Here is a 26,553-nt window from a genome sequence, read left to right on the forward strand (position 1 = left end):
GTAATTTTATGGAGACTGTAGACTAAATTTGCGGTGAGAGACCAAGGATAAAGCAAACATCAGTCAGGGTGTCTCCAAAGCTCATCTACCTGGATAAAATATCCAGATCCTTTCCAATTAGGTTTTTCAGCCTCAGATGGTTGATTTTGGGGCCCCTGAAATCCTGGTCAACCTCCAATGGAGGCAGGGGCCTTAAAGGGTAGCATATTGGTGTAGACACAAGGGGTAAGGAGCGCTGATAGTTTGGGATATTGGGAAGCAATGGTAGTTTGGTGGAAGGTTGACAGGGAGAAGAGAATGAGGAAGTGACAAGACAGTGCAGAAAACCCTTTCGGGAAGTTTGGCTGTTGGAGGAGAAAAGAAGCAGCTGAGAGGGAAGGAGGGTTGATGAGCTTGAGAAAGGCAGTATTGTGCGTTTTGAACGGGATGCTTTAGTGATGAGCCCTCGCTCCTGCTTCCACCCCACCGTTGATCCTCAGATTAGAGATGAGAAGTGTACAGGCAGGTACGTAATCAGATTGAGCCACGGGGAGCAGGTTGAAGTTCTGTTGTGACTGCCATTTATGAGCGGCAATAGGATCCTCACCCCAGCTTTTTCCTCTGCCAAAAAAGGGAAGAATATGCTATTGCCCTGTAATAATAGCAGTGACTCTTTATCAATAAAGAAGACAAGGAAGTACTGGCTTCAAAAACAAAGCAGCCACAATACCTGTGCGCCTGCGTGCCCAAGCGCCTTCCTCCTAAGCCAGCGGTTCTCAACCTGTGGGTCGCGACCCCTTTGGTGGTTGAAAGACCCTTTCACAGGGGTCGCCTGAGACCATCCTGCATATCAGATATTTACATTACGATTCATAACAGTAGCAACATTACAGTTATGAAGTAGCAACAAAAATAATTTTATGGTTGGGTCACAACATGAGGAACTGTATTTAAAGGGCCAGAAGGTTGAGAACCACTGTAATAAGCGCTTAGCTTCCTAGCCAGTGATTGAGCACCTGTGCGCTCCGCCATTTCTTGCAGCCCTGAGCTGGGACCATGGTGCCCGCCAGGAAATGAGACCTTCAATAAAGAAAACGGCTGCCCTGAGCAACAAGGTCTTTGGCAAGGCTTATTCTGCGGCTTTGCTTGTGCAGGCCACCAGATGGCGATCGAGGATCACGAATAGGCTTGGCAGTCTATCTCAGGTGCCTGGGAGCCTTTTAGCTTATATGGCTCTTCCCCCTATTGCGGGGTCACCCTCTTGAGACTCTAGCGTGAGTGACAGCCCTGCTCCCTCTCCGTATCCCCATCCAGCCCGCCAGGGAAGCCTGGGGACAAGCTCCTTCCCAGAGAGCTGGGGGAAGAGGGAGCTTGGAGGGCCTGGCTGCGTACACCTATCTGAGCACATGAGCCTGGAATAAAATATGGCTTGGGACTTTTTAAGTAAGACAGATGGACTGGAACGGGGAAGGCTTAGAAAAAAAAGGGGGATCACAGTGGGAGGAGGGGTGAAGGAATACCACTGTTCCTAGCTAGGAGAAGACTTTGTCTTTTAAAACCTCATTAAAGTCAGTCTCTAGGTGTTCTTGAGGATGCTGCCTTTGTCAGTGGAAAGGGAGTAGCAGTGCTGGGGTCCTCGGAAGAGGAGACAGACTGCTTTCTGATATGGGGGGGGGCAGTTTTGGGCTCCTTTCTGCTCCATCCTCCAGGAGAGGAGCTGCTATGCTCACAGGAAGTGACATCAGTTTGCAGTGGGTGAGCAAGGACTAGTCCCACAACACTCGCTCCTCAGCTCATTCTTCCTCAGCTCCTTGGCTGGTTTTGAGGAGAAGAATGTGGTCACCGAGCTGGGAGAGACCTGGCAGGAGAAGCCCGGAGCCCCGAGAGGTGGCCAGGGAGACACGGCTGCACCAACCCAGCAACCTGAAGACCCTAGCACTCCAGAGCGTCAGAACAGCCCCAGAAGACTCCAGCAGCTCATGGAATTGGAGAGCCAGGCCAGCAGGTAAGAACTATGTTGTTCTGGGCTCCTCCTACTGCCAGGGTTTTTCCAAGTTCCACACCCCAGAACAAACCCTGATACACTGAGCAGGCCAGTTACCTTCTGCAGGTGTGACTGCTTAGGAGCCAGTGGGAAGCTGACCAGCAAAGAGCATCCATGGGGCCGGTCTACATGGGATTCATTTTGAAGCCATGGCATCAAATCTGTTAGACCAAGCCTGGCACACAGAACCATATTATCTAGCGGCCATTTGTGCCATGAATACCTGGGTTGGAAAAGGCATATGGGTTGCTTTTGCCATTCAAGGAGACAGACGTTCTCAGAGGAAGGTGTGTTCTGGTGTGGATGGGACTCCCTGCCACAGATAAAGGAAGTTCAATGAAGTCTTCCACTGCCACCACCACCAGTTTGGCCTTGAATGACAGTATTTGGATGCTCCCTTTGCTCCCTAGAGATCTTTTCCAATAGTGGCCATGAGTAGGGAATAGCCTCATGTGAGCCAGCAGTACTGGCCATAAACACATTGAACAAGATGTATGGGACCCTGCCTGCCTGCCCTCAGGGAGCACACAGCATACTGTTACTGGACAGAGGAACTGGCCCTCAGCAGGTCTGTCTATGGCCAGATAGTAGTGCATGGCCAGCTTGACTTTGTGCGGGAAAAATTTCACAACACGAGTCCAGGCATTGTTTATTAAAGCTGGGACCAGTGAAACAAGGAAGGGCTTACCATGGAAGAAGCAACAGGAGAGCCTTAGCTTTCTGGGAAGTCAGAGAAAAGGGGTCCTTAGGAGTAGATTCAGGGGATTACCTGGAACAAGCTGCTGCTGCCCATTGCCCCCCTGGTTGCAAGTCTCCTGGGAACCCTTAGAGTATAGGAGAGTCACACCTGTGGGGGTAAGAACAGGGGGGAGGAGATGGAAAAGTGAATGGCATGGGCTGTTCCCCAGAGGAAGAGCATATGCTGGGTCTTTTGTCTTGAGGCTTTTATCTCTCTCTGGTTCTGTATGTTATCTCTTACCTGTCCTTCCAGGTTTCTATGGGGCTTTCCCTCTCAGACAGTCTACCTCCTTCAGTTTCCATGGTGCATTCCTGTGTCATAGGGTGATGTAGGAATATGCACAGAGTGACTGGGCACCTTGAGGCCTGGGATGAGAGGGCAGGTACCCTGGAAGGGCCTCCTGAAAGAGAAGGTGGTGTTAAGTGCAAAGGTACAAGAGAGGTCATTCAGTATGGCTAGAGCTTCAGGTACACATGACATCATTTGGGACGATGTGGCTGGGGAGCCAGGCAGGTGCTAGATCATGATTGTTTTTTCCCCTCCCCACTCTTAGAATAGTTGAGGCCTTGGGTACTAGATTCTCTGGCCAGGGAGTGATGCTCCAGAGCCTAGGCCAGGCGAAGGCAGACCACATCCAGAGCATGATCTGGAGCCGCATGTTGGAGAGAAACCAAAATTAGTCCAGTCCAGGGCAGTGTGCACCCATAGAACTGGCCTGAGGCTACTGGAGAATGGGCAGATGTGATATGGATGTGATATGGGGCAGTGGTGTCAGTGGTGGTGCCAAACAGGATGCCTTGACTTGAAATAGGCAGCTATGGCAGCCTTAGTATCAGAATGGTGACCTGAGAGCAAGCAGAGTGAGAGTAAGTAAGAGCCCGGCCAGAGAAAGGCCTTGTGAGCTGGCTAGGGGGTGGGATTCCAGGCCAAGGGCTGTGTGTTGCCGCTGAAAGATGGAGACTCAGAAAAACCATTCTGTCAGTTTCCTGCCTCTGCTCGTGGGCAGTGCCTTCCAGAATTAACTACATCCAAGTCTCTTCCTTGGTGATGCTTAAACTCATGTTTGTCTCTCTCTCCCTCAGCCTTGTGTTCTCTGGAAAGTTCACTGGAGGGTGTGGGGAGGGGAAGCTGATCCTAGGAAGGGGCTGTCCAATCCAGTGAGTGGGTGAACTGGGTGTCAGGTCCCTAGTAGCCCCATGATGTGCCCTAACCAAGTAAGTCACAGGCCAAGGCACTTGACTACAGTAGAGTTTTGGGTGGGTGCTGGAAGATTGGGGTCTTGCCACTGATTCATGGTGTAATCTGGGTCACCTTGCCTGAGTTTTCTCATTTGTAAAGTTAGTGATACCACCGATTGACCTCAGGAGTCTGGAAGAGCAAAACTCAGTGATTTGCAAGGGTTATTTTAAAAACATCAATTTTTTTTTTTAAAAAAAACTCCTTGAAGTGGCAGTCTGGGGACTGGGGTTCAAAAAGCCTGTTTGAGCCTGTTTAATATCAGCTCTCAGTATGGACACACTCACCTTTCCTCTATTTCAGGGTGAGAAACCCCTCGAGCTGTATGGTCACTGTTACAGTCACTGCTGCTGCTGAACAGCCTCACGTTTACATCCCAGCCTCCCCAAGTGAATTGGACTCCAGCTCAGCCAGGTAAGTAGGGACAACCTGGGACATGTTCTCTGGGCTGTTTCCTCCCTGGAGCTAAAGGACTGGACTTTTATCCCATGTCACTTCTCTGACATTAGCTCTAGTGCCTCCCCCAACTCCTAGTGGCCATTGGTTAAGGGGTTACATAGCGCAGCCCCAGTTCCTATCCCAGTGAAAGGCTGAGGTGGTACTTCCTAGGGCTCTGCCATCCATAAAACCTTGCTAATGGCTCTTGGGGGACATTCATGGAAAGGCCAAAGAAAGTCCATTGAAGCCAGAGTGTATGTCTGTCTCCCTCACGTTATCCTTCATAAGGAGAGGCACACACTCACTGCCTCATGTGCATTTCTGGCCGCACCTACGAGCTTAGAGTATAGGAAGGGAACCATTATAGGGAGGCTGAGTGAGGTTTGTGTGTGTGGGTGGGATCAGAGGGGCCTCTGCTGACATTAGACACAGAAATGGGATTATATTTCAGTATACCTCTTTCTTTTATTTTTTTCTTAAATTTTAAATGAGAGAGAGAAAGAGAGAGAGAGAGAGAGAGAGAGAGAGAGAGAGAGAGAGAGAGAGTTGTTGTTCCACTTATTTATGCATTCATTGGTTGACTCTTGTATGTGCCCTGACTGGAGATCGAACCCATAACCTTGCTGTATTGGAACTATGCTCTAACCAACTGAGCTACCTAGCCAGAGCCCAGTATACCTCTTTCTGTTCAATTGTGCTCCTTCTACAGCAAAGGGATTCTCTTCGTGAAGGAGTACATGAATGCTAGTGAGGTATCTTCCGGGAAGCTGATGTCTCCACGTTACAGCAGGTAAGAGCAAGTCCCTGAATCTTTCATGTCATGGCCTTCTCCTGCGGAGCCCTGTGGCGTCCTCATTCCTGCATTCCCAGTACCTCAACCAGGACTTGGCCCAGAGTTACTTCTGTGTAACCATGTATTGAATGGATGAATGATGTGCCTATGGACATGATTTATGCATTTCCAGCTGTTCTTCCTGAGTGCCTTTGTGTTCCCCCTTTATCATTAATGCATCTTATACCCCACTTCCAGTGCCACCTGTTTCTGCCTGTCTTTGTTTCTTGATAGACTACAAGCTTTCTTTTGTGAAATACTGAGAGTATCACTCTTTACAGAAATGGCAGGGCCCTTACAAGACAATGTAGTTAATTTCATCTTGCTCCAGAACATAGGGATCCTCTCTTCAGTTCCCAGCATGCCAGGTTGCCTCATTTGAACACACAGTTGACTGTAGGTCCCGATATGTGTATAACATTTTACTCATCATCTCTTTATCTTCTTGTTTCCTGAAGCCATGTGAGGGTTTCCCCTGTGCCACATCAATGAAAACAACCTACACTGAGACAGCATCCCCCCCGGGAATATTTTTTATGACACACCATCTCACTGCTAGGGTGAGGATTTTAGAAACAGAGAAGCATCCTGGTCTTATTTCAGGGTTGGGCCTCTGGGGATGCTGAACCAGTTTTCACTGGTGCTATGAAATGATGACCATGGGTCATGTTCAAGCCCCACCTCAAACCCCCAGTGGCTGAATTATTTCAGTCAAGATACTCAACCTTTCTGAGCCTCCATTTCTTCTCCTGTAACTCCTTAGGGTGGTTTTTCTCACCAGCTTTATTGAGATATAACTTACATATCATAAATTTCACTTTTTAAAATGCACAGTCCAGTGGTTTTTTTAGTACATTTACAATGTTGTGCAACCATTAGCACTATCCAGTTCCCCATGAACGTTTCATTACCCCAGAAGGAAACCCTGTACCTGTTAGCAACTCTCCACACCACCAGCCACACAGCCCCTAGCCACCACTGATCTATTTTCTATCTCTGTATCTTTGTTCAGAGAGGCTTTGAATTTAGAAATAATGTATGTAAAACCTCCAGCACTCCCAAGGGAGCTGCCCTTGCCATCTAGCATCTGCCTCTATGAGTGTCATCTGACTGAACTTTGTCCCTTTTTTGTTTTTTCTTCTCCCAGTCCCACTACTCTGTTAAATTTATTTCCTACACTCTGGCAATTAAATTAATTTTAATATTGAATTTAACATCCAGTCAAAATGGTAGGTCTTATGACAAGCCAGTAGACTTCTTGATTGGATAGTGAGAATTGTCCAGTCCATTGTGTTTTCCCTTTTTGCCTCAGGAGGCTCTGAGATAAGCTTAATTCTCAGAAGAAATCAGAGCCTGGGCTGAAACTCTAGCTCACCACTTCCTTTGGGTGTGACCTTAGGCAGGTCACTTAGTCTCTGAGTCAGTTTTCCTGACTAACTCAGGGGATTATTGGCAGCTACACTAAGCATACCACAGGGACTGCAATTAGTAGTCCTTCACTGGCAGTGGTTTTACTAGTATCTTTTAACCAATAGTTTGTATTATAAAAAGTCTTGTTATTGAAAAACGATGATGAATAAGGAAAAAAATCTCACTTCCTATAACCCAAGCACAGGTATATATCAGAATGTTTTCTTTGTTCCCATCTATAGTGTCTAATTTCTGCTATGAGTGGGCTCCTGGTGACTGTCACATTACAGCTCACACAGGTATATGGGGAGAAAAGCTCTGCTCCTGTTCTACTGGTCAGTGAATTGGGGGCCTTCATGGTATACACAGCCTCAAGAATCAGAGCCATGCTTCACCATGGCAGATCCTCTTTGCCCCCCATGCAAGGGCTTTTCTCCAAGAGAACTTTGCCTCCTTGGCACCAAGTTTAAAGCTTCCCCTGCCATTTTGCATAACAGACGATAGCTGGCCGTGCAGAGTCATGTCTCAGCTTGTGGCCACTGTGTTAATAAGAAAAGCATCCCCACTTGTGACTGTGGTAGTTACCTGGCTCTCATTTTCTGCCATCCTCTTCCTTTACCACCACTGCAGCATCAGCAATACTGAGGACTCCTTCAACATGGAGAAGAAACCCACATATGACAGCACGCCATACTCTGAGAGGTGAGTCTTCTGTCTTACCAGGGAGCTTATAGGTCTACAGAGGAGAAACAGTTGAGGGAGATTTCCACACTAAGTCCGATCGCTCTTGTGTCCTGTTTTACTGTTTCTGATCCACTTTCAGATGTGTCACACCACTGTGCATCCCTTATAGGGATGTCACAGTAGTGTCAACTAAAGCCTTCAACCCATCTAAGACTGGAGGGTAGACACAAAGGGCTTCTGGGAAAGGACATGGTGGTGTCTGAAAGCACAAGGGGCTCATGTCAGCAAGAGTGGTCCTTGGGATTAGAACCCAATTGGTCACTGCATGAACTTGCAGGTCTGACTAGAAGGAAAAGAACTACGAAAGAGAGAGATGGGTGGGAAATGAAGAAAAGTGAGTTGCTCTCATCAAGAATCTAGAAAAGAGTCAGAAAGAACCATTCATTTGAAATGAATGAAGGTGCAGAGAGCATCTCATTCAGCAGTTTCAAAAGCTGTCACTAGATGACAGCCATCATGGGATGATCTTAATGAAAAAGAAGTCCTATTTTTCTTTTTTAAAAATACTTTTTATTGATTTTGGAGAGAGAGAAAAACATCAAGGAGAGAGAGAAATATTGATTGGTTGCTTTCCATACACACCCCGACTGGGGATTGAACCCACAACCTAGGAATGTGTCCTGGCCAGGAATCAAACCTGCAACCTTTTGGAGTGTGGAACAACACTCAACCAATTGAACCACCTGGCCAAGAAGTCCTGTTTTTCAATTCTTGGCATAGGGGAGCAAGGAATCTTAGAGATGAAGTTTACTCAGGTCACAGTGAAGAAAACAGGTCTGGAAAGAATAAATAACGTGTCTTAAGTCACACAGTAAGTATTACAGTAGTCCAAAAATGTATGGTCTGAGAGGCAGGGCTCAGTTGTCCCAGGCATGAACAGAAGTGCCATCAAGACAGGTGGCCAGGTAGGGCATGTCAAACTCAAAGGCTAACACAGGCCAAATAAACAAGGTTTAAGTTTATGTGGGCCGCAAAAAAACAAAAGCTTCAAATTTCATAGAAATGTAGGTTTATTTCAATAGAGACATGCTGAATACAAAAGGCTGAAATAAATAAGTCATCGTTAACATTAAATAATAGAACATTTTAATAAAAATTAATATTTTTTCTTGAACATTAACTTACCAGACACTGAATAACTGGATCAGAAACAGTAAAACAGGACACAATTTATTTCACAAATAAACCTATTTTTCTTGTTCTCCGAAAGCGAAATACTTCCTGTTGCGCACACCAAATAAGTCAGTGCAAGACTAATGATGTGGCCATCAGCTGCTAAAATATTCACTGCTAGTATTAGTGGAAACAAATGGTGTGCCTGTGTGTAAGGTGCATAAGGGAAATGAATGCAGCACGATTATAGTAATCAGTCATTAGCGAACATTGTAGTTTGTTATTAATAATTATGTATAACAGGATATTGTAAAAATTAAGTTATGGAATTTTTATTAAAACGTTTCTTACATACCGTTATATTGGCTGGGCCGCAAAAATATTTGTTGTGGGCCACATGTAGCCTGCGAGCCACGAGTTTAACATGCTTGGCATACAGGTACATGTTTCCTGTAGGAGAAGACATGGGTCTTCTTGTTCTAGGGGGGAGCAGTTATGCTAGGCAGGGGGCAGGGAGAGGAAAGTTGACTGGAATAAGAATCACATCAGGGTGTCTACACATTTGATAGTGAGTATGAAGATGCATGACCACTTTCTGGAAATAATGTGAGAGTCCACAGAGGCCTAGGCTGGCCCAGGGCTATGTGGCCAATTGCACGCCACAGAAAAAGTTGGCAGGCTGAGAACACTGACAGCAAACCTAAGCCTGGCTATATCAAACTAGAGGGTATAACTGTATCACATTAGTAGTCTGCATGCCAGACTAACCACCAGGTTCTTGTTTTTCATCTCACAGAACAACCGGAGGAATCTGTACTTACTGCAACCGAGAGATCCGAGACTGTCCAAAGATTACCCTCGAACATCTTGGCATCTGCTGCCATGACTATTGCTTTAAGGTAAGGAAGGGGGTGTAGCTGCTGAGAGCATTGTCCAGAGTTAGGGAGTGTTAATGGTTCAGAAGGCTTGATCTCAGTATGATTGCATTCCATCGGCCTTGCAGAACTGGGAGCTGAATGAGCTTCCAAGTCCAAGGGAGTGAATAAGTGTTGGGGACCGAAGCCTGACTAAAGTGAGCTAATGAGAGAACAGGGCATGTGGAAATGGAAAAAGTGAGTCTGGAAGACTCTCTTGTGTGGTTGGCTTTGTAGGGAATCAGTGCAAGAAGACAGCGGATCTTTGCAATAAGAAGGGGACAGGGGAGATAATTTGAGGGCCAATTGTGTTCTGTGGACTCCAAGTAGGATTACATCTTTCACCATATTGTTACATGTGGTTTGACAATGAACATTTCATTTCCTGATTCCTGAACTTATGTAAAAAGTCCTAGAAGATGCTGTCAACTTTTAGTTATATACTTAATTCCAGAGCACTCCCGTTAAATAGCAAAATTCCAGGAGCCTGAGAAATAAGTAGCTCTCAATGCATTTGGTCTCACAGCGCTAGCGTTAGGGGAAGGCTCAGCCAGAGTGGGTGGGAGTCCCCAGATAGGCTTTGTGAGGGATGTGGGTCTGGAGTCTGGAGTGAAGGGGCACACAAAGGTATTTTCCAGGTGGCTGAACATGAGCAAAGGCAGCTGCCTCCTGGCCCATGGCACAGAGGGAATAGGACGAGGAAAGGAGGAGGTCCACAGGTGAAGAAGGAGGTGTGGGGACATAGACGTGGAGGGGCAGTGATTTTAAACTTGCCTGATTGGTGTTCACATAAGAGCTGGGGAAGTTGGAGTTGTGGCAAAATGGTGAGGCCTGATATTCTTGGGGGATTCTGGGAAGATAGGTCGGGTACCATGAGCACAGGGTGGAAAGGGATTTTATTTTTCTAGGATCACAGAGCTGCTCAGAACCAAGGGTTAGCAATCCTGGTTCCGACATCAGAGCCAACATTATTCCACTACACTCTGCTGCCTCTCAGGAAAGGTCACCCCGTTGCTCAAGCTCATTTGTATAAACTAGTCTGTCAATAGCCTTAATTGTAGGTTTTTCTTACCTTTATCAGGTTGATATAACATTTTAAAATACCAGCTGGTATTGTTACATTTAGATAAAAAGGGAGGACACCATGGCTGAAGCATCATAACAACTCTTCAGTGTCCCTGTTCTTCACAGTGTGAAGCACGTGGCAAGCCAGATTGTTGATTTTTGCTGTGTTCCTGGAGGTGACCCCCAAAATGATCAGCACCATCAGTTGGCTAAGTTGAGGTTCAAGTGTTGGTCCACAGTAACTAAAACTACAGAAACATTGATAATACAATGAGTTTGTAATGTTGCCAATAGGTTCTGCGACTTTAAGCATATAACGTTATATTCTTAAACCAATTTTAATGTATAACCAAACCAAGCCTGGCTGTTGTGGCTCAGTGGCTGAGATTCATCCTGTGGGCCAGGAGGTCACAGTTCAATTCCCAGTTGGTCATGGCACCTGCCTGAATTGCGGGCTCGATCCCCAGTGCGGGACGTTGGAGGCAGACAATCAATGATTCTCATCATTGATGTTTTTGTCTCTCTCTCTCCCTCTCCCTTCCTCTCTGAAATCAATGAAAATATTGAAAAATTTAAAAAAACACACAACTTCTACCACTAGAAACAAGAGTTAACTTCCTACGGCATCTCATCAACATTATGACAAAACCATGTTATTTGAGGATCTCCTTAGTGGATTTAAAGCTCAAAGCCAGGCCTAGTTCTGAAACCAGGGCTACTACCCACTATGTGATCATCCTGCTTGCTAGTTTTTGTGGGGTTTTGTTTTGCTGTTTCATTGCTAGTTTGGTTTTGTATCTGTTTTCTGCCATTTTTCAATTGTCTGCTTCAAAGTCTAGGGTGTGCCTTCTGCTCAGTGTCTGCCTGCCTACCTTGGTCAGGTGCTTTCTCTCCACTGCATTCGTTTATGTTGCTTCACTTGAATGCTGACCTCTGGCTTTCTTTCTCTTTCAGTGTGGGATTTGCAATAAACCAATGGGTGAGCTCCTGGATCAGATCTTCATTCACCGTGACACCATCCACTGTGGGAAATGCTATGAGAAACTCTTCTAGGTAGGTGTTGGCAGCCCAGAGGCCAAGCAACCAGGGTTATCAGAGGGAAGAAATGTGCCCTGATATCTCTCTGAGTCTCAACCCAGGGCACTGCTATCTCTCTTAACCTGTATGTTCAGGAGGCCCCAAGTCCTCTGTCCCCATGCGCTATTATACTTTGAAGTCTTAGGTGGAAAGACCCTCCCCAGGAACACTTACAATTTGCAGGGGTTATAGTCTCTTCCTCTCAAGAAGCACCTTCAATGCAGCACCTCAGTTGAGCCCTGTAGCTGCCCTTGGAGGCCAGCCAGGCATATGTTGTTAGCCTTGTTGCAGGAACAAGGAAATGAAGACCTAGGAAGGAAACGGGCCTGGGGAAACACCTCGCTGCTGTATGGCAAGATCAGGACCTCAACCCGGGACTTCAGATTCAGGTTCAGGACTCTCTGCTATAGGCCCTCCGGCCACCTTCACCATTGCTTGTGTAGCATAAGATCAGAACTCAATAGCCAAAGGGGTTCAGTAAAGCAAGATACAGCTGGGGACAGCAGCAGGTAAAGGCCAGGATAAGTAGGCATCTGTGGGAGAGGATGGTGCCATCTTGGGGCTGGCCTGACCAGGAAGGGCTGCTTGGATGGTCTCTGGGCCACATTGTCAACACTGCCTGAAGATAGATTTGCACACTAAAAGCCAACAGAATCCATCCGTGTCTGAGCCACATGAGACCCAGTGTCATAGGACACTGCCTTTCCAGATCCTGGCAGCCCTTCATCTTTAGCACCTCCTCAGCTAGAAGCACAGACCAGAATATCTCCCTTGAAGGCACTGGAAATTGGTTGCACCCAAGTGTTCCACCAGCTACAAGCCCATTTTACCTTCTCTCCAGAAGGCACATTGACCTTCACTGTTACCCGTAATACCTGGAACCCAACCCCAGGAGCCTCTGACTGGTCATTAGATGGGATGTGTATTTCTAATCTCATGGCTGCTTCTGTTTTCTTTTAGCTCCCGAATCTGATGACTCCTGGACAAGTTTGGCCATCCTCAGTTGTCCCAAGTTGCTGGCTCTTCTTCCCTCACCATTTGATTCCTTCATGCTTTTGCCCTTCTCAAGTTGAATTTGCTTACATCTAGTAGCATATGTTAATGATGCTATGATAATTACTTGTGTGTGTAGCTTTTTATAGGTCAGAAAGTGCTTCACATCCATGATCTTATATCAGGCGCAAGCAAAGAGGATTGAACAAGAATTCCATCTTTGCTTCCCTAAGGCAGGTTGGCTTCCTGACGAGTTTAGGTGGCCTGGTATGATAGGCAGAGTCAGAAGCATTGGGTTCAGTGTGTACTGACTTGGGACAGAGAGCAAATCACATTTTGGTTCGCATCTCTGAGTGTACCTTTGGGACTTTAGAATACAAGGAGACCGCTGATGCTTCTGAGGGACCAAGTTTAAGACTGATGACGATCCCTGGTGGGTAAATCGCAGGCATTGAATGCTAGAGATTGGCATAGGCCAATATTTAGCTTGTCTATTTGCCATATATATGTGTTTAAACTTTCCATATACTTTTAAAAGTAGCTAGTTGCTTTTGATTGAAGTATATAGCAGTTTTTAATTACTTCTTTCTACCCACCTTTCACTATATAGTTGAGGTTATTTTTCCTGAAGTCATGTATTAGAAAGTTTACATAATTTGGTTTAAATTCTATAGGATGTGATTCTTAGGAGGCTACAGACCAAAGGAACACCTATGTCTGAACCTTTTTAGCTGATTAATACCTTTGCCCTCAATTCCCAGTCCCCAAACTTGACACAGAAATTTTCTAAAGTAGGTTTTAGAGTGTATACACTCCAGCAGGATTAAGAAGGGAGAAAAGCAACTAACATTTCTTCAGGCCTTACTACATTCCAGACATCACAAAGTAATGGCATCAATCCCCATACTAATTCTGTGCAGAGGGCATTCTTGTCCCCAGTTTACAGATGAGGGTACTGAGGCTCAGAAAAGTGGTCATTGAATTATGCAGAACCATTGCTGTTTCTCTCCAGTACAGTAACCACAACAACCAGCATTAATTTAGTGTTGAGTATGTGCCAAGCACTGAGCAGAGTTTACTTAATCCTGCCAGGTAACACAACACCCCCCACCCCCCACTGCAAACCTCCCCTGAGGCATGCTCTAACAAAGAGGGGAAGGTGAGAAATTGCACTGCTCCTCCAGGCATCCTGAGTCCCTCCCCCACCCCCCATGAAGTACCAAACTGCCCCTCTCCCTCTCCTCTTTCTATGAAAACAGCTCTGAACTGAGATGCTCTCATCTGGGAAGAGATTTGCTCAGAGACCTTCCCAAAGAGGAATTTGTCAACCCAGGGAAAACTCCAGTGGGCTAGCCAGTCTGAGCACAGGGCCTTCAGTGACCTATTTCCCGGTCTAGACTCTGTCCACGCTAGTGGAAACCCTTTGGCTGGCTGGACAGATGCAGGCCAGTGATGCTCTGCTCAGGTTCAATTGTTCTTCTCTGTCTTTGGGACCAGCATCACTGTACAAGCTTCTTGAGAGGAGGAACAACTTCACAGTGTTTCTAATGAAAAATGAGGACCTGTTCTCTTGATTTAATTAGAAAATGTCTCCCATCTCTCTCCAGTTTCTGAGCCCTATGCACTTTGGCTGGTGGACTTGTTCTTCCTGCCAAATGATTGAGTGGAACATTCCAGTTATTTGCATAGATGTGCATCAGATTTGCTCTGAGGGGAATAAATGGCACGGATCACCAACACTAAATGTAAGCTGGTCTTTCTGAAGTCTAGCCTACAGCATGGTACTTCGCACACAGTAGGCACTGACACATAGATGCTAAGTGAATGAGTGAAAGGGAAAGAAAGGTCACTCCTTCGTGTAGGAGATGCCATCTCTGAGTCTTGGTACAGGCCCAGCTGATGGAGTGCAGAATAAAGAGGCCTAAGATAGGCTGGCTCCCCCACCTTCAAGATACACTCTGCCTTTAAGGGAGTTTTAGAACCAACATGCAAGATACTGACAGAAAGCTTGCAAGACCAATATTGATTTCAATCCAAAACAACCTCTTTCCATTCTAAAAAGGCATGGAATTCTGCAGACTCCGGGAAGAGGGGTGGTTGCAGTACACTTTTGCTTCTTTTTAATTGCCTAATGTTTTTAATCATACTTGCTTAACCCACATTAATGTACACACTTATAATAAATGTTAAGATATTACATTGTCATATTCCTTTTTTAAAAATATATTTTATTGATTTTTTTACAGATAGGAAGGGAGAGGGATAGAGAGTTAGAAACATCGATGAGAGAGAAACACCGATCAGCTGCCTCCTGCACACCCCCCTACTGGGGATGTGCCTGCAACCAAGGCACATGCCCTTGACCAGAATCGAACCTGGGACCCTTGAGTCCGCAGGCTGACGCTCTATCCACTGAGCCAAACTGGCCAGGGCAACAGTTTATATTTTAAAAAAATGTTTTAAACCCGGGGCTGTGGGGCGGGACAGCGCCATCCCGCCTGCCCGGCCGCCATCCGGGCCTGCTATCTGCAACCCGGGGCGGCAGGCGTCCGTGTGCAACCCGACCCGGGGTGGCCGGGTGGGGCAGCAGCGATCGGCAGGCCAGCCCAGGCTTCCCATGTGCGACCTGACCTGGGGGGGGTGCCCCAACCCCAGATCGGCCCTGCTGTGTGTGTGACCCGCGGTGGTGCCCCAACCCCTGGATTGGCCCTGCTGTGTGCATGACCCAGGGAGGCGGGGCAGGCACCAAGGGATAGGGCCTGCCACCTGCCACCCAGGGAGCGGGCCTAATCCAGCAGGTGGTTATCTCCCGAGGGGTCCCAGACAGTGAGAGGGCACAAGTGGGGTTGAGGGACACTCCCTACCTCCCCTCCCCCACCAGTGCACAAATTTTTATGCACCAGGCATCTAGTATACACACACACACACACACACACACACACACACACACACACACACACTCTAGAGGCCTAGTGCACGAAATTTGAGCATGGGTAGGGTCCCTAGGCCTGGCCAGCGATCAGGGCCAATCGGGGCCCTCCAGCTGCCACCTGGAGCCTTCCTTCCCCCTGCTGCTGGCTGGAGCCTTCCTTCATTCCACACTGCCCCCTGGTGGTCAGCACATGTCATAGCGAGTGGTCAAACTCCTGGTCAGTCAAACTCCCATTTGGTTGAACTCCTGAGGGAACAATTTGCATATTAGCCTTTTATTATATAAGATATATGCATATACATATACAAATCCTATATCAGTGATGGCGAACCTATGACATGCATGTCGGAGGTGACATGCGAACTTATTTTTTTGGTTGATTTTTCTTTGTTAAATGGCATTTAAATATATAAAATAAATATCAAAAATATAAATCTTTTTTTTTTTACTATGGTTGCAAATATCAAAAAATTTCTATATGTGACACAGCATCAGAGTTAAGTTAGGGTTTTTCAAAATGCTGACATGCCGAGCTCAAAAGGTTCACCATCACTGTCCTATATAATAAAGAGGTAATATGCAAATTGTCACACCCTCACAAGATGGCGACTGCTCAGCCACCCAGGGCCGGCCCAAGGCACAGACAAGCCTCAGATAGCAGCTGCCCAGCTGCTCAGGGCTGGCCCGAGGTGCAGGCAAGCCTCAGATGGCGGCTGCCCAGCCGCCCAGGGTCAGCCCAAGGCACAGGTAACCAGGGCCAGTGAGGCTTGTGCTGCCAGCAGTGGCGGCAGCAGAGGAGTGATGGGGGCATCGCCTTCCCTGATAGCTGGTCGCCTCCCACCCCTGAGGGCTCCCAGACTGTGAGAGGGGGCAGGCCGGGCTGAGGGACCCCCTCCTCCAGTACATGAATTTTCATGCACTGGGCCTCTAGTATATATATACTAGTGACCTGGTGCATGTTAAAAGGGAATTAATTAGAGGAAATATTTTAGTATTGCTATTTGCCCTTTCTCTATAATAGAAGTGTCAGAGATGAAAGAAAATTAGTAAAATGTATGTGAAAATCTTCCTCCTGTCAGAGTCTGGGGTGCACCATGGGAACCAGAGTCGAGTCCCCTCCCACCCACATGTGCCTCAAAATCGTGCAAGACCCAGACCCGGCTGGCCCCACCCCCATTGGGATGGATCCAGACCTGGCCGGCTTCACCCCCGTCAGGCGTGAAGGGGGCATGACCTCAGGTCACCTGACCCGGCGCCATGGAGGGGGGGGCTCAGCTTGAGGTTCCCCTGGTCTAGGCTGGGGGGGTGCACCTTAAGGTCCCCTGACCTGGGGCAGCTGGTGTGGCCTGAGGTCCCCTGTCAAGCCCTGTGAGGCAGGGGGCACAGCCTCAGGTCCCCCGGCCCAGGGTGGGATGCATTGGCCTGAGGTCCCCCAGCTTGGGCCTGGGCAGGGGCATGCCTTGAGATTCCCCATCAAGCCCCACAGGCGGGGGGCATGTCCTGAGGTCCCCTGTCAAGCCCCGCCAGGTGTGGGGTGCAGCCTCAGGTCCCCTGGCCCACTGCCAGGGTGGGGGCATGGCTTGAGGTCCCCCGGCCTGGTGCTGGGGTTGGGGTGTGGCCTCAGGTCCCCCATCAAGCCCTGCCAGGCAGGGAGTGAGGCCTGACGTCCCCTGTCAAACCCCACCAGGCGGGGGGCACAGCCACGCAACCTCAGGTCCCTGTTGATTCCTCATTAAGGCTCGTTATGGGAACTCGTCCTCTGCTGTGGGCACAGCCATCTTGTGTTACGGAATCCCTGCCTCCACTGTGGGCGCAGGCACCTTGACCATTATGGCATGATAGTCAATTTGCATATACCCTCTTTATTAGATAATATAAAGAATCCTGTTGAATTATCATTCTGTTTATCAAGTGATCCAAGCTGCTGAGTTTTATATCTGAAAATACAATTTGCATGCCATCTATGTCTTGATCCAGCCCAGGGACCAAAAAGGGGTATTAGCCCAGCCATCGTGGCTCAGTGGTTTCACATCAACCTATGAACCAAGAGATCACTATTTCAATTCCTGGTTAAGGAACATGCCCAGGTTGCAGGCTCCATCCCACATGTAGGAGGAAGCCAACCAATGATTCTCTCTCATCACTGATGTTTCTATTTCTCTCTCCCTCTCCCTTTCTCTCTGAAATCATTAAAAAAAAAATTTAAAGGATGATTAAGAAAGTCCAAAGATAGAAACATGATAGAGAAAGTCTTTCACTAATGAGCAGGGAACTTGGAACCCAGTGTTTAATAGCTACTGAACTAGTGCCCTGGTAGCTACTTTCTCACCCCAACCTCAGCCACCTTCTAGGCTACGTGAGTGCAATTGGAAAAGGAAGAAGAGGTTTTTCTACTTCAAAAGACAAGGACTACAACTGTATCTCCTAACTAGATATTTTCAGGACTTGGTGGCAGTATGCCCTCCCCCCCCCCCCCAAAAAAAAAAAAAACCACACACACCTAAAACCTAAAAAAATAATAGGGTAGTGTTCGTTACTATAAATTATCAGGTCATATCTGATTCTATGAGCATCTTTCAAATATGACATTCCATTTAGAGCCTTGGTTATGTTTCCAATTACATCCTGTTAAGAAGGAGGGCAGGTTCTTATTGAACCTAGGTAAATAATTGTATAACCATGAAAATAAAAAGATAAAAGAGAAGGAACTTTTGCCATTTGCAACAGCATGGATGGACTTGGAGAGCATTATGCTAAGTGAAATAAGCCTGTCAGAGAAAGATAAATATCACATGATCTCACTCACATGTGGGATATAATGAACAACATAAACTGATGTACAAAAACAGATCCAGAGACAAAGAAACACTGAACAGGCCGTCCAACCTCAGAGAGAAGACAGGGGAGGGGGAGTAGGAGATCAACCAAAGGACTTGTATGCATGCATATTAGCATAACCAATGGACACGGGCACTGGGGTGGTAGGGGCTTGTCCTGGGGTCAGGGGAAGATGTCAATTGGGGAAAAAGGAGACATAGGTAATACTTTAAACAATAAAAAAAGAAAGTCAGTAAAAAAAGAAAATAAAAATAAATTACAAATTCTGGAAGGATTGGTCAGACAGAAAAAATAAAAGTGCTTTATTCCTGTTTATAAAAGTACTAGAGGCCCGATGCACAAAATTAGTGCGAGGGCCTTGGCCCTGGTCCCCACCCGCCACCCCCACAGCCAGGGGCCTTTGCTGCCTCTACCTCGGCTCCCGCCTGCAGCTTTGTCCAGAAGGAAGGACATCCAGGAGGATGTCCAGTCTAATTAGCATATTATGCTTTTATTATTATAGATAATCTATTAAATTGTTATGAGTTATAGATAGCTTAAGAGAAATGAGAAAGGAGTTCATTATATCCAGAAAATAGCACATTAAACATCAGCAATATTCCAAGCAAAACCCATAATCATCCTTCACGAGTTCATTCAGCCCCATGTGATTAATTCTGGTTCTGCTCAGTCTTGGACTAGCAGTCTCATGAAGCCATCAGCTTCTTCACTAGAGTTCCCGAAATTCTGAGTCCAGTGGAAGGATCTCAAAGCTGTGTAGCAATGTCATCAGAAGCCTGTGCCCCCATAGCACATTTTTCATGGGGGTCTGAGGCAGTGCCTTTTTCTTGAAGATGAAGCATTTTAGCCTGCAGCTGATTACAAGCACTTTCAGAAAAGCCTCAGTGTGAAATAAAAAACTATCCGTGCATACAAAAGACTTACAAAAGCCATGCAATTGACAAAAAAAAATTGGTTGTTTCTTTGGCATGCAGCATTTTCAAAGATAACTAGAATTATGGCTGATAACGCTATACTGTCGTTTAATATCAGGCAAAGCAGAACCAGGACATGTGTGGACAGCAAGGGCATTGACCAATCTCTAGGAAAGGAATTTCATACAATTTCTGAAATATTTGTATTAATAATATTTTGCCCACACAAATTTAACTTAGGGAAGGTTAAGCAGCTCTTCCGATTGATTGGCAAAGCCTCCCAACTCGATATATGAAATAAGCCTAATTTTTTTGAACACCTCTGTTTTTACAAGGTAAAAGGGCACTTGTGATTTTCCAAAGTCTGTCAAAAAAGATTGAGATCAAGAATATATCACTGAGGATTTGAGTTTAGGAAGGCAAAATATTAAAGTTGTTGGGAGGTTTGAATGCTTGGTTAAACAAGATCACGTGTTAATGAGACACACTACATGGACATTTAAAGTGACAAAATATTTTAAAATCAATATAGGAAGTAACGCAATTGTTTAGAACCTTAGTTCTCTCAGCCCAGCCGGCATGCCTCAGTGGTTGAGCATCGACCTATTTTCCAGGAGGTCATAGTTCGATTCCCTGTCAGGGCACATGCCCGGGTTTTGGGCTCAATCCACAATGTGCAGGAGGCAACGGATCAATGATTCTCTCTCATCATTGATGTTTCTATCTCTCTCCCTCTCCATTCCTCTCTGAAATCAATAAAAAATATATTTTTAAAAGTGAGAAGACTTCGTTCTCAAGTAAAGTTTTGTCAGAATATGTTCACTTAAAAATATTATGCTCACTTGCACTGGCCAGGTAGCTGTTGGTTAGAACCTTGTCCTGATACACCATCCCAGGTCAGAGCACACAGAAGAATCAAAGTGGACAAATAATTCTCTCTCTCTCTCTCTCTCTCTCTCTCTCTCTCTCTCTCTCTCTTTCTCCTCTTCCCTCTCCCTCAATATAATAAATTTTTAAAATATATTTTATTGATTTCAGAGAGGAAGGGAGAGGGAGAGAGAGATAGAAACATCAATGATGAGAGAGAATCATTGATCAGCTGCCTCCTGCATGCCTCCTACTGGGGATTGAGCCCCCAACCCAGGCATGTGACCTTGACCAGAATCAAACCCGAGACCCTTCAGTCCGCAGGCCAACACTCTATCCACTGAGCCAAGCCAGATAGGGCAAATATAATACATTTTTTAAAAATGTTAAATATTACACACACACACACACACACACGCACACATGCGCACATATGCACACACACACAAAATAACTAAATCCAGGAGATGTAATTTACAGCATGGTGACTATAGTTAACAATGCTGTACAGCAAACACCTGTAGTTAAAGGGGAATGAGGTGATGTCTGCAAGTATCTTGCTCAGCAACCTTTGATTTAAAAGTTCGTTTGCTTTTGTACTTCTTAATCTCTTCACAAGCCCCACAAGCCCCTCCCCACCTCCCACCTGGCAACCATCAGTTTATTCTCTGTATCAATGAGTCTGTTTCTGTTTTGTTCATTTATTTTGTTTTTTAAAATTCCACAGATAAGTTAAATCATATTGTAATTGTCTTTCTCTGAGTTATTTCACTTAGGTACAAATCGGTAGTTACACAATAGTCATGGGGATATAAAGTACAGCATAGGGAATATAGTCAATAATTTTGTAATAACTATATAATATGGTGCCAGGTGGGTACTAGACTTATATGGGGGAGGATCATTTCATAAATTATATAAATGTCTAACCATCATGCTAAACATCTGAAACTAATACACTAATATAATGTTGAATGTCAACTGTGATTGCAAAATAAAAATAAATAAAATTTTGTTTGTTTTAAATTTTTTTATTAAAACATTATAGAAAAGCCTGTTCTTCTGCATCCCTAATAAGGGAAGAGAAATCTATTCTGTCACCAAAGGCCCCAATTTCTGGTCCTGAAAAGCAGTTACAGGTTTCAGAGCCTTGGTACCCAAAGTCCCGTCAGGAATCGGCACCACTGGAGTCGCGCGGCTCTGGAGGAGCTTGCAGATTCTTAGATCTACCTCATCGTTCTGAGTGGGACCTTCATTTTTATCAAGATCTGCTGGAGATTTGTACACACTTTCCATTGCGCCACCTGCACCCCACTCACCCATTTCGGACCGGAGCATTTGGGTCCTGCGACTCCGGGGCAAACATTCCGGTCTGCCCGCAGTGGAAGAAACCTTTCAAAAAGAGCGGGAAACAGTTCGGATACTAGGCGGGTAATACTCGCTCTCGAAGTCAAGAGAATAATGGGTGAATGGAATCCGTGATCGTTTTCTGTCTCTTTGTGAACTCTAAAAATGTTCATGCCCTCGTAAAAGGCAGGTAGCAGCTGTATTTTTGCCACACTCCCTTAGAACGCGGCATAAGAACATATAAGCAGGGATCAGGACTTTTCTTTAGAAAGGGCTATCTGGGGCTTTACTTTTGCAACCGGCCCCCTGAGCCGACTGATTGCGTCAATCAACTAAGGGGAGCCAATGGGAGACTGCCACACTTCAGCTTCCCTTCCAATGGCTACAGTGCAGCAGGCCCCCCCAAGTGATTCCTGGCCCTGGTGGTCAGCTTGTAGCTAACCCGAGGCTGGACACAGTCCAGCTCTGCAGTACACTGCCCACAGCTTGATTTGAACTCTACTCCCAGGCACAGTAGGGACAGGAGCAGGGACAAGGAGCCCCCGGGCCCCCCTTTTCAAGGTGCCCCGTCTTTTGAGGTGCCCAAGTCGCTAGGGCGCAGGCGCGAGCGTGCTGTGCGTACTCTATAACTTCTTCCCGCCTTCTGCCCCCTACCCAGAGTGCATTGCGGCTGCGGCAGCGGCAGCAGCAGGCACGCATCGTCGTGGCTGTGGTGATCCGGCACTCCGGCCTGTACGGATTTCCAGCAGGTAAGGAGTGGGGCCCTGGACACCGAGAGCAACCCAAACTTCAGGGCTTCTCCTTCTCCCACCCAATGACCCTTGCAGTCGAATTTGGCTATAAGTTTCCCCTGAAGAGGGATACCATGAGATTAGGCCTGGCACCTAATCATAGTGACTAGCCTGAGAACTGCAGAACCTAAACCTTTCCAGTGCCACTGCAGTTTTCACATCCAGGACAAATGGCTCCAGGCCTTGCCCTGAAGGGAAAGTGGCTTTGGCCCTTCACCTGGCCTCGCCCAAAATCCACTGACCAGAATGGGGGGGTGTTTGAGGTACGGGGTGTGTAAGGGGTGAGGAGCATATGGGAATGGGAGGCTTGGGCATACAAATTGGGTTTACGGGGGGGGCGGGAGGGGCAGGGCTTGCGTGGGGGTGCAGTTTAGGTGGGGGCAGGGTTTAGGATGGTTGCAATATGAGTGGCAGGAGGAGGACTTGGGTGGGGGCAGGGGTTGAACATTTGGGTGGAGCTTAGCGTCAGGGCGTGCGCATGCGTGGGGTGGGGCTTAGTAGGGCGGTGGAGCTTGGCGCCAGGAAATGCGCATGTGTGGGGTGGGACTTGGTAGGGCATGGCTTGGGAAGGGGTGGGACTTGGCGTCAGGGCTTGCGCATGCGTGGTGTGGAGCTTAGCGGCAGGTCTTTTGCATGGGGTGGGGCTTGGTGGGGCGTGGCTTGGGAAGGGGTGGGGCTTGGCGTCAGAGCTTGTGCATGCGTGGGGTGGGGCTTGGTGGGGCGTGCTTGGGGGGGTGGGGCTTGGCATCAGGGCTTGCGCATGCGTGGGGTGGGGCTTGGCGTCAGGTCTTTTGCATGGGGTGGGGCTTGGTGGGGCGTGGCTTGGGAAGGGGTGGGGCTTGGCGTCAGGGCTTGCGCATGCGTGGGGTGGGGCTTGGTGGGGCGTGGCTTGGGAAGGGGTGGGGCTTGGTGTCAGAGCTTGCGCATGCGTAGAGTGGGGCTTGGTGGGGCGGGCTTGGGGAGGGGTGGGGATTGGCGTCAGGGCTTGCGCATGCGTGGGGTGGGGCTTGGTGTGGCGGGCTTGGGGAGGGGTGGGGCTTGGCGTCAGGGCTTGCGCATGCGTGTGGTGGAGCTTAGCGGCAGGTCTTTTGCATGGGGTGGGGCTTGGTGGGGCATGGCTTGGGAAGGGGTGGGGCTTGGCGTCAGGGCTTGCAAATGCGTGGGGTGGGGCTTGGGAAGGAGTGGGGCTTGGCATCAGGGCTTGCGCATGCGTGGTGTGGAGCTTAGCGGCATGTCTTTTGCATGGGGTGGGGCTTGGTGGGGCATGGCTTGGGAAGGGGTGGGGCTTGGCGTCAGGGCTTGCAAATGCATGGGGTGGGACTTGGGAAGGGGTAGAGCTTGGTGTAAGAGCTTGGGCATGGGTGGGGTGGGGTTTGGCGTCAGAGCTTGTGCATGCATGGTGTGGAGCTTAGTGGGAGGTCTTTTGCATGGGGTGGGGCTTTGGGCGTGGCTTGGGAAGGGGTGGGACTTGGCGTCAGAGCTTGCACATGTGTAGTGTGGGGCTTGGTGGGGCGGGCTTGGGAAGGGGTGGGGCTTGGCATCAGAGCTTGTGCATGCGTGGTGTGAAGCTTAGCGGCAGGTCTTTTGCATGGGGTGGGACTTGGTGGGGCATGGCTTGGGAAGGGGTGGGGCTTGGCGTCAGGGCTTGCGCATGCGTGGGGTGGGGCTTGGGAAGGAGTGGGGCTTGGCGTCAGGGCTTGCGCATGCGTGGTGTGGAGCTTAGCGGCAGGTCTTTTGCATGGGGTGGGACTTGGTGGGGCATGGCTTGGGAAGGGGTGGGGCTCGGCGTCAGGGCTTGCACATGCTTGGGGTGGGGCTTGGTGGGGCGTGGCTTGGGGAGGGGTGGAGCTTGGCTTCAGGAATTGCTCATGCATGGGATGGGGCTTGTTGGGGCATGGCTTGGGAAAAGGTGGGGCTTGGCGTTAGGGCCTGCACTTGCATGGGGTGGGGCTTAGCATCAGGGCTATTGCTTCGGGTTTGGCTTGGTGGGGTGTTAGCGCTTGCACATGCTAGTGTGGAGCTTAGCAGGTCTTTTGCATGGGGTGGGGCTTGGTGGGGTGTGGCTTGGTAAGGGGTGGGGCTTGGCATCAGGGCTTTTGTGTTGGGTGGGGTTTGGTGGGGTGTAGCTTGGGGAGCAGTGAAGCTTGGTGTCAGGGCTTGTGCATGCGTGGGGTGGGATTTTGTAGGGCGTGGCTTGGAAAGGGGTGGGGCTTAGTGTGGGCAGGGTTTCGGAGGGTGGAACATGAGTGACAGGAGCAGGGTGGAGCTTGGCATCAGGGCTTGGGCATGCATGGGGTGGGCAGGGTTTGGGAAGGTTAGAACGTGAGTGGCAGGAGGAGGACTTGGGTGGGGGCAGGGATTAAACTGTTGCCATGGAGCTTAGTGACAGGGCTTTTGTGTGGGTGGGGTTTCGTGGGTTGGGGCTTGGGAAGGAGTGGAACTTGGTGTGAGCAGGGTTGGGGGGTGGAACATGAGTGACAGGAGGAGGATGGGATGGGGCTTGGCATCAGGGCTTGTGCATGGGTGGGGTGGAGGTTGGTGGTGGTGGATTTAGGAAGGGGTGGAACATGAGTGGCAGGGGTAGGAGTTGTGTGGAGACAGGGAATTGAGCTTCCGTGGGGCTGGAACTGAGTATCGGGTTGGGTGGGTATGGGACTTGGTGGGGCAAGGTGTGAGAGGGGTGGAAAGTGAGTGCACGGGTAGGATTTGGGTGGGGACGGTACTTGTACTGTGGGGATGGAGCTTGGTGTTAGGGCTTGGGCTTGGTGGAGGCAGGGATTGCTGGGTGGGTCTTGGGTTAGAGGCGTTGGGGGTGGGCCATGACAGTGGGTGGGTATGTGGGCGGAGTAGGGGCGGACTTGAGGGTTTGGCAATTATCTTAAAGTAGGATTACTTATGCTGCAGCAGTGGACTCTAGGGAGCAGTTTCTTGTATCCCTGCAACAGGGTACTTATCGACAGCTCTGCAGACTCAGAATGGGTACAGCCTGGGCAGGGACACGTGGCTCAGAACCCTAGCAAAATACCTCTGCCTTCTCTTGGGACAGATCCAGTGGAGCAGTACCCTCTGCCCTAGGGCTGGGAACTGCCTGACTGGACAGAACTGGAGAGCTGAACGTTGAGTTCGGGTGGAATCCCCGCATCTGCACTGCCAGAGGACCCTACTCTGACTGGTGAGCAACTGTGAGGTGGGCCTACATTGGGAAAGGCTTCTGTAACTCTGGCAAGGAGCAAGAGGGGGTGGGACTGCCTGTCATTGTGTATAGACTCTTCGCTGTAGGGTTACAACTAGAGGGATAGTTGTCTGTCTCCTGCAGTGTGGCGCTGAAGACCTTTTCTGGGCCCCTTTTATGTCCCTGATTCCAGCGCCTATGCAATTTAAAGTCATAAGCTCTTGATTTTTGAGCACTCAATCTTTGCTGCCCACCCCCCACCTCACTTCCCCCAACCCCCTTTGTTGCTAGGACACTTCACTGGTTGGAGGCCAGTGACATCACCTGTTGCTCTTAGAGGGTCGTAACCTTACCATATGACACCTGTCTGTGATAGAAACCCACCCGTGGTCCCCATTGTTCTTGGTATCCATGACAACACTGCACCTCTCCAGGGCTCTCCACACCCAGCAGTTCAATTGCATTGTGTAGAACTCCAGCCATCTTTCTGATCTGTTGGGCATTTACTGAAAAGAGGAGAACTCTGCACCTCCCTCCTCCCACCGTTGCCCTGGCAAAGAGGATGCCAGGTGCCCTGGGCCTGCACGGCCTTGTGCCATGGAGTGGGATATTCTCCTGGTCTCCTGCTTGGAGGGCTTTGTCAGGGTCCCCAGGCATTAGGCCCTGCCTTCTAATGCTACCTTTTCACTGCAGGCATCTGCAGCTCGTGTGGCAGAGTCCTTAGACTTTGAGGAAGAACCCACAGCAGGAGGTCAGCAGGGAAGCGATGAGGTGGGGGGAGTTTGGACTGGGGAGACCTCTCTATACTCTACACACCACCAAATGATTTCGGGGGGCCTGGGAGGCAGGGACTGAATCCCTGTGAGTGGAGGTTGGGGCAGAAGAGGGGCTGCTGGTGAGGGTGAGAAGTGGGCAGTAATGATGCGTTCACCCCATTTGCATTACAGGCTGTGGAAACCTGGGACTCTTCTGCCTTGTACTTGCCATTGGCTCAGAATTGACCAAGTCTGGGTCAAACTCTGTAGCAGATTACTACTCCTAGTTTTAGATCAGTCCATAGAAAGTCAGAGCAATGGCCTTGACACTGTTAGAGGATTGGTGCAAGGGG

The 26,553-nt window shown here is 48.4% G+C and overlaps 1 protein-coding gene across 1 annotated transcript in view; it reads left to right on the forward strand.

Annotated features, from left to right (window-relative positions):
* The window catches only part of ZNF185 (zinc finger protein 185 with LIM domain), a gene marked incomplete at its 5' end in the record, with an annotated part of 50,638 nt that extends 35,858 nt beyond the window's left edge, over positions 1-14,780 (forward strand). Inside the window, 7 exons of the mRNA XM_081081736.1 lie at positions 1,787-1,984; positions 4,302-4,412; positions 5,146-5,226; positions 7,309-7,380; positions 9,332-9,434; positions 11,469-11,567; positions 12,552-14,780. Of these exons, the coding sequence (XP_080937862.1) occupies positions 1,787-1,984; positions 4,302-4,412; positions 5,146-5,226; positions 7,309-7,380; positions 9,332-9,434; positions 11,469-11,567 (664 nt within the window). The 3' untranslated portion in view covers positions 12,552-14,780. The remainder of the gene's footprint in view (positions 1-1,786; positions 1,985-4,301; positions 4,413-5,145; positions 5,227-7,308; positions 7,381-9,331; positions 9,435-11,468; positions 11,568-12,551) is intronic.
* Between the last annotated feature and the right edge of the window lie 11,773 nt (positions 14,781-26,553).

This window comes from Myotis nattereri, assembly GCF_964212035.1.
Source record: "Myotis nattereri genome assembly, chromosome: X".
NCBI lineage: Eukaryota > Metazoa > Chordata > Mammalia > Chiroptera > Vespertilionidae > Myotis > Myotis nattereri.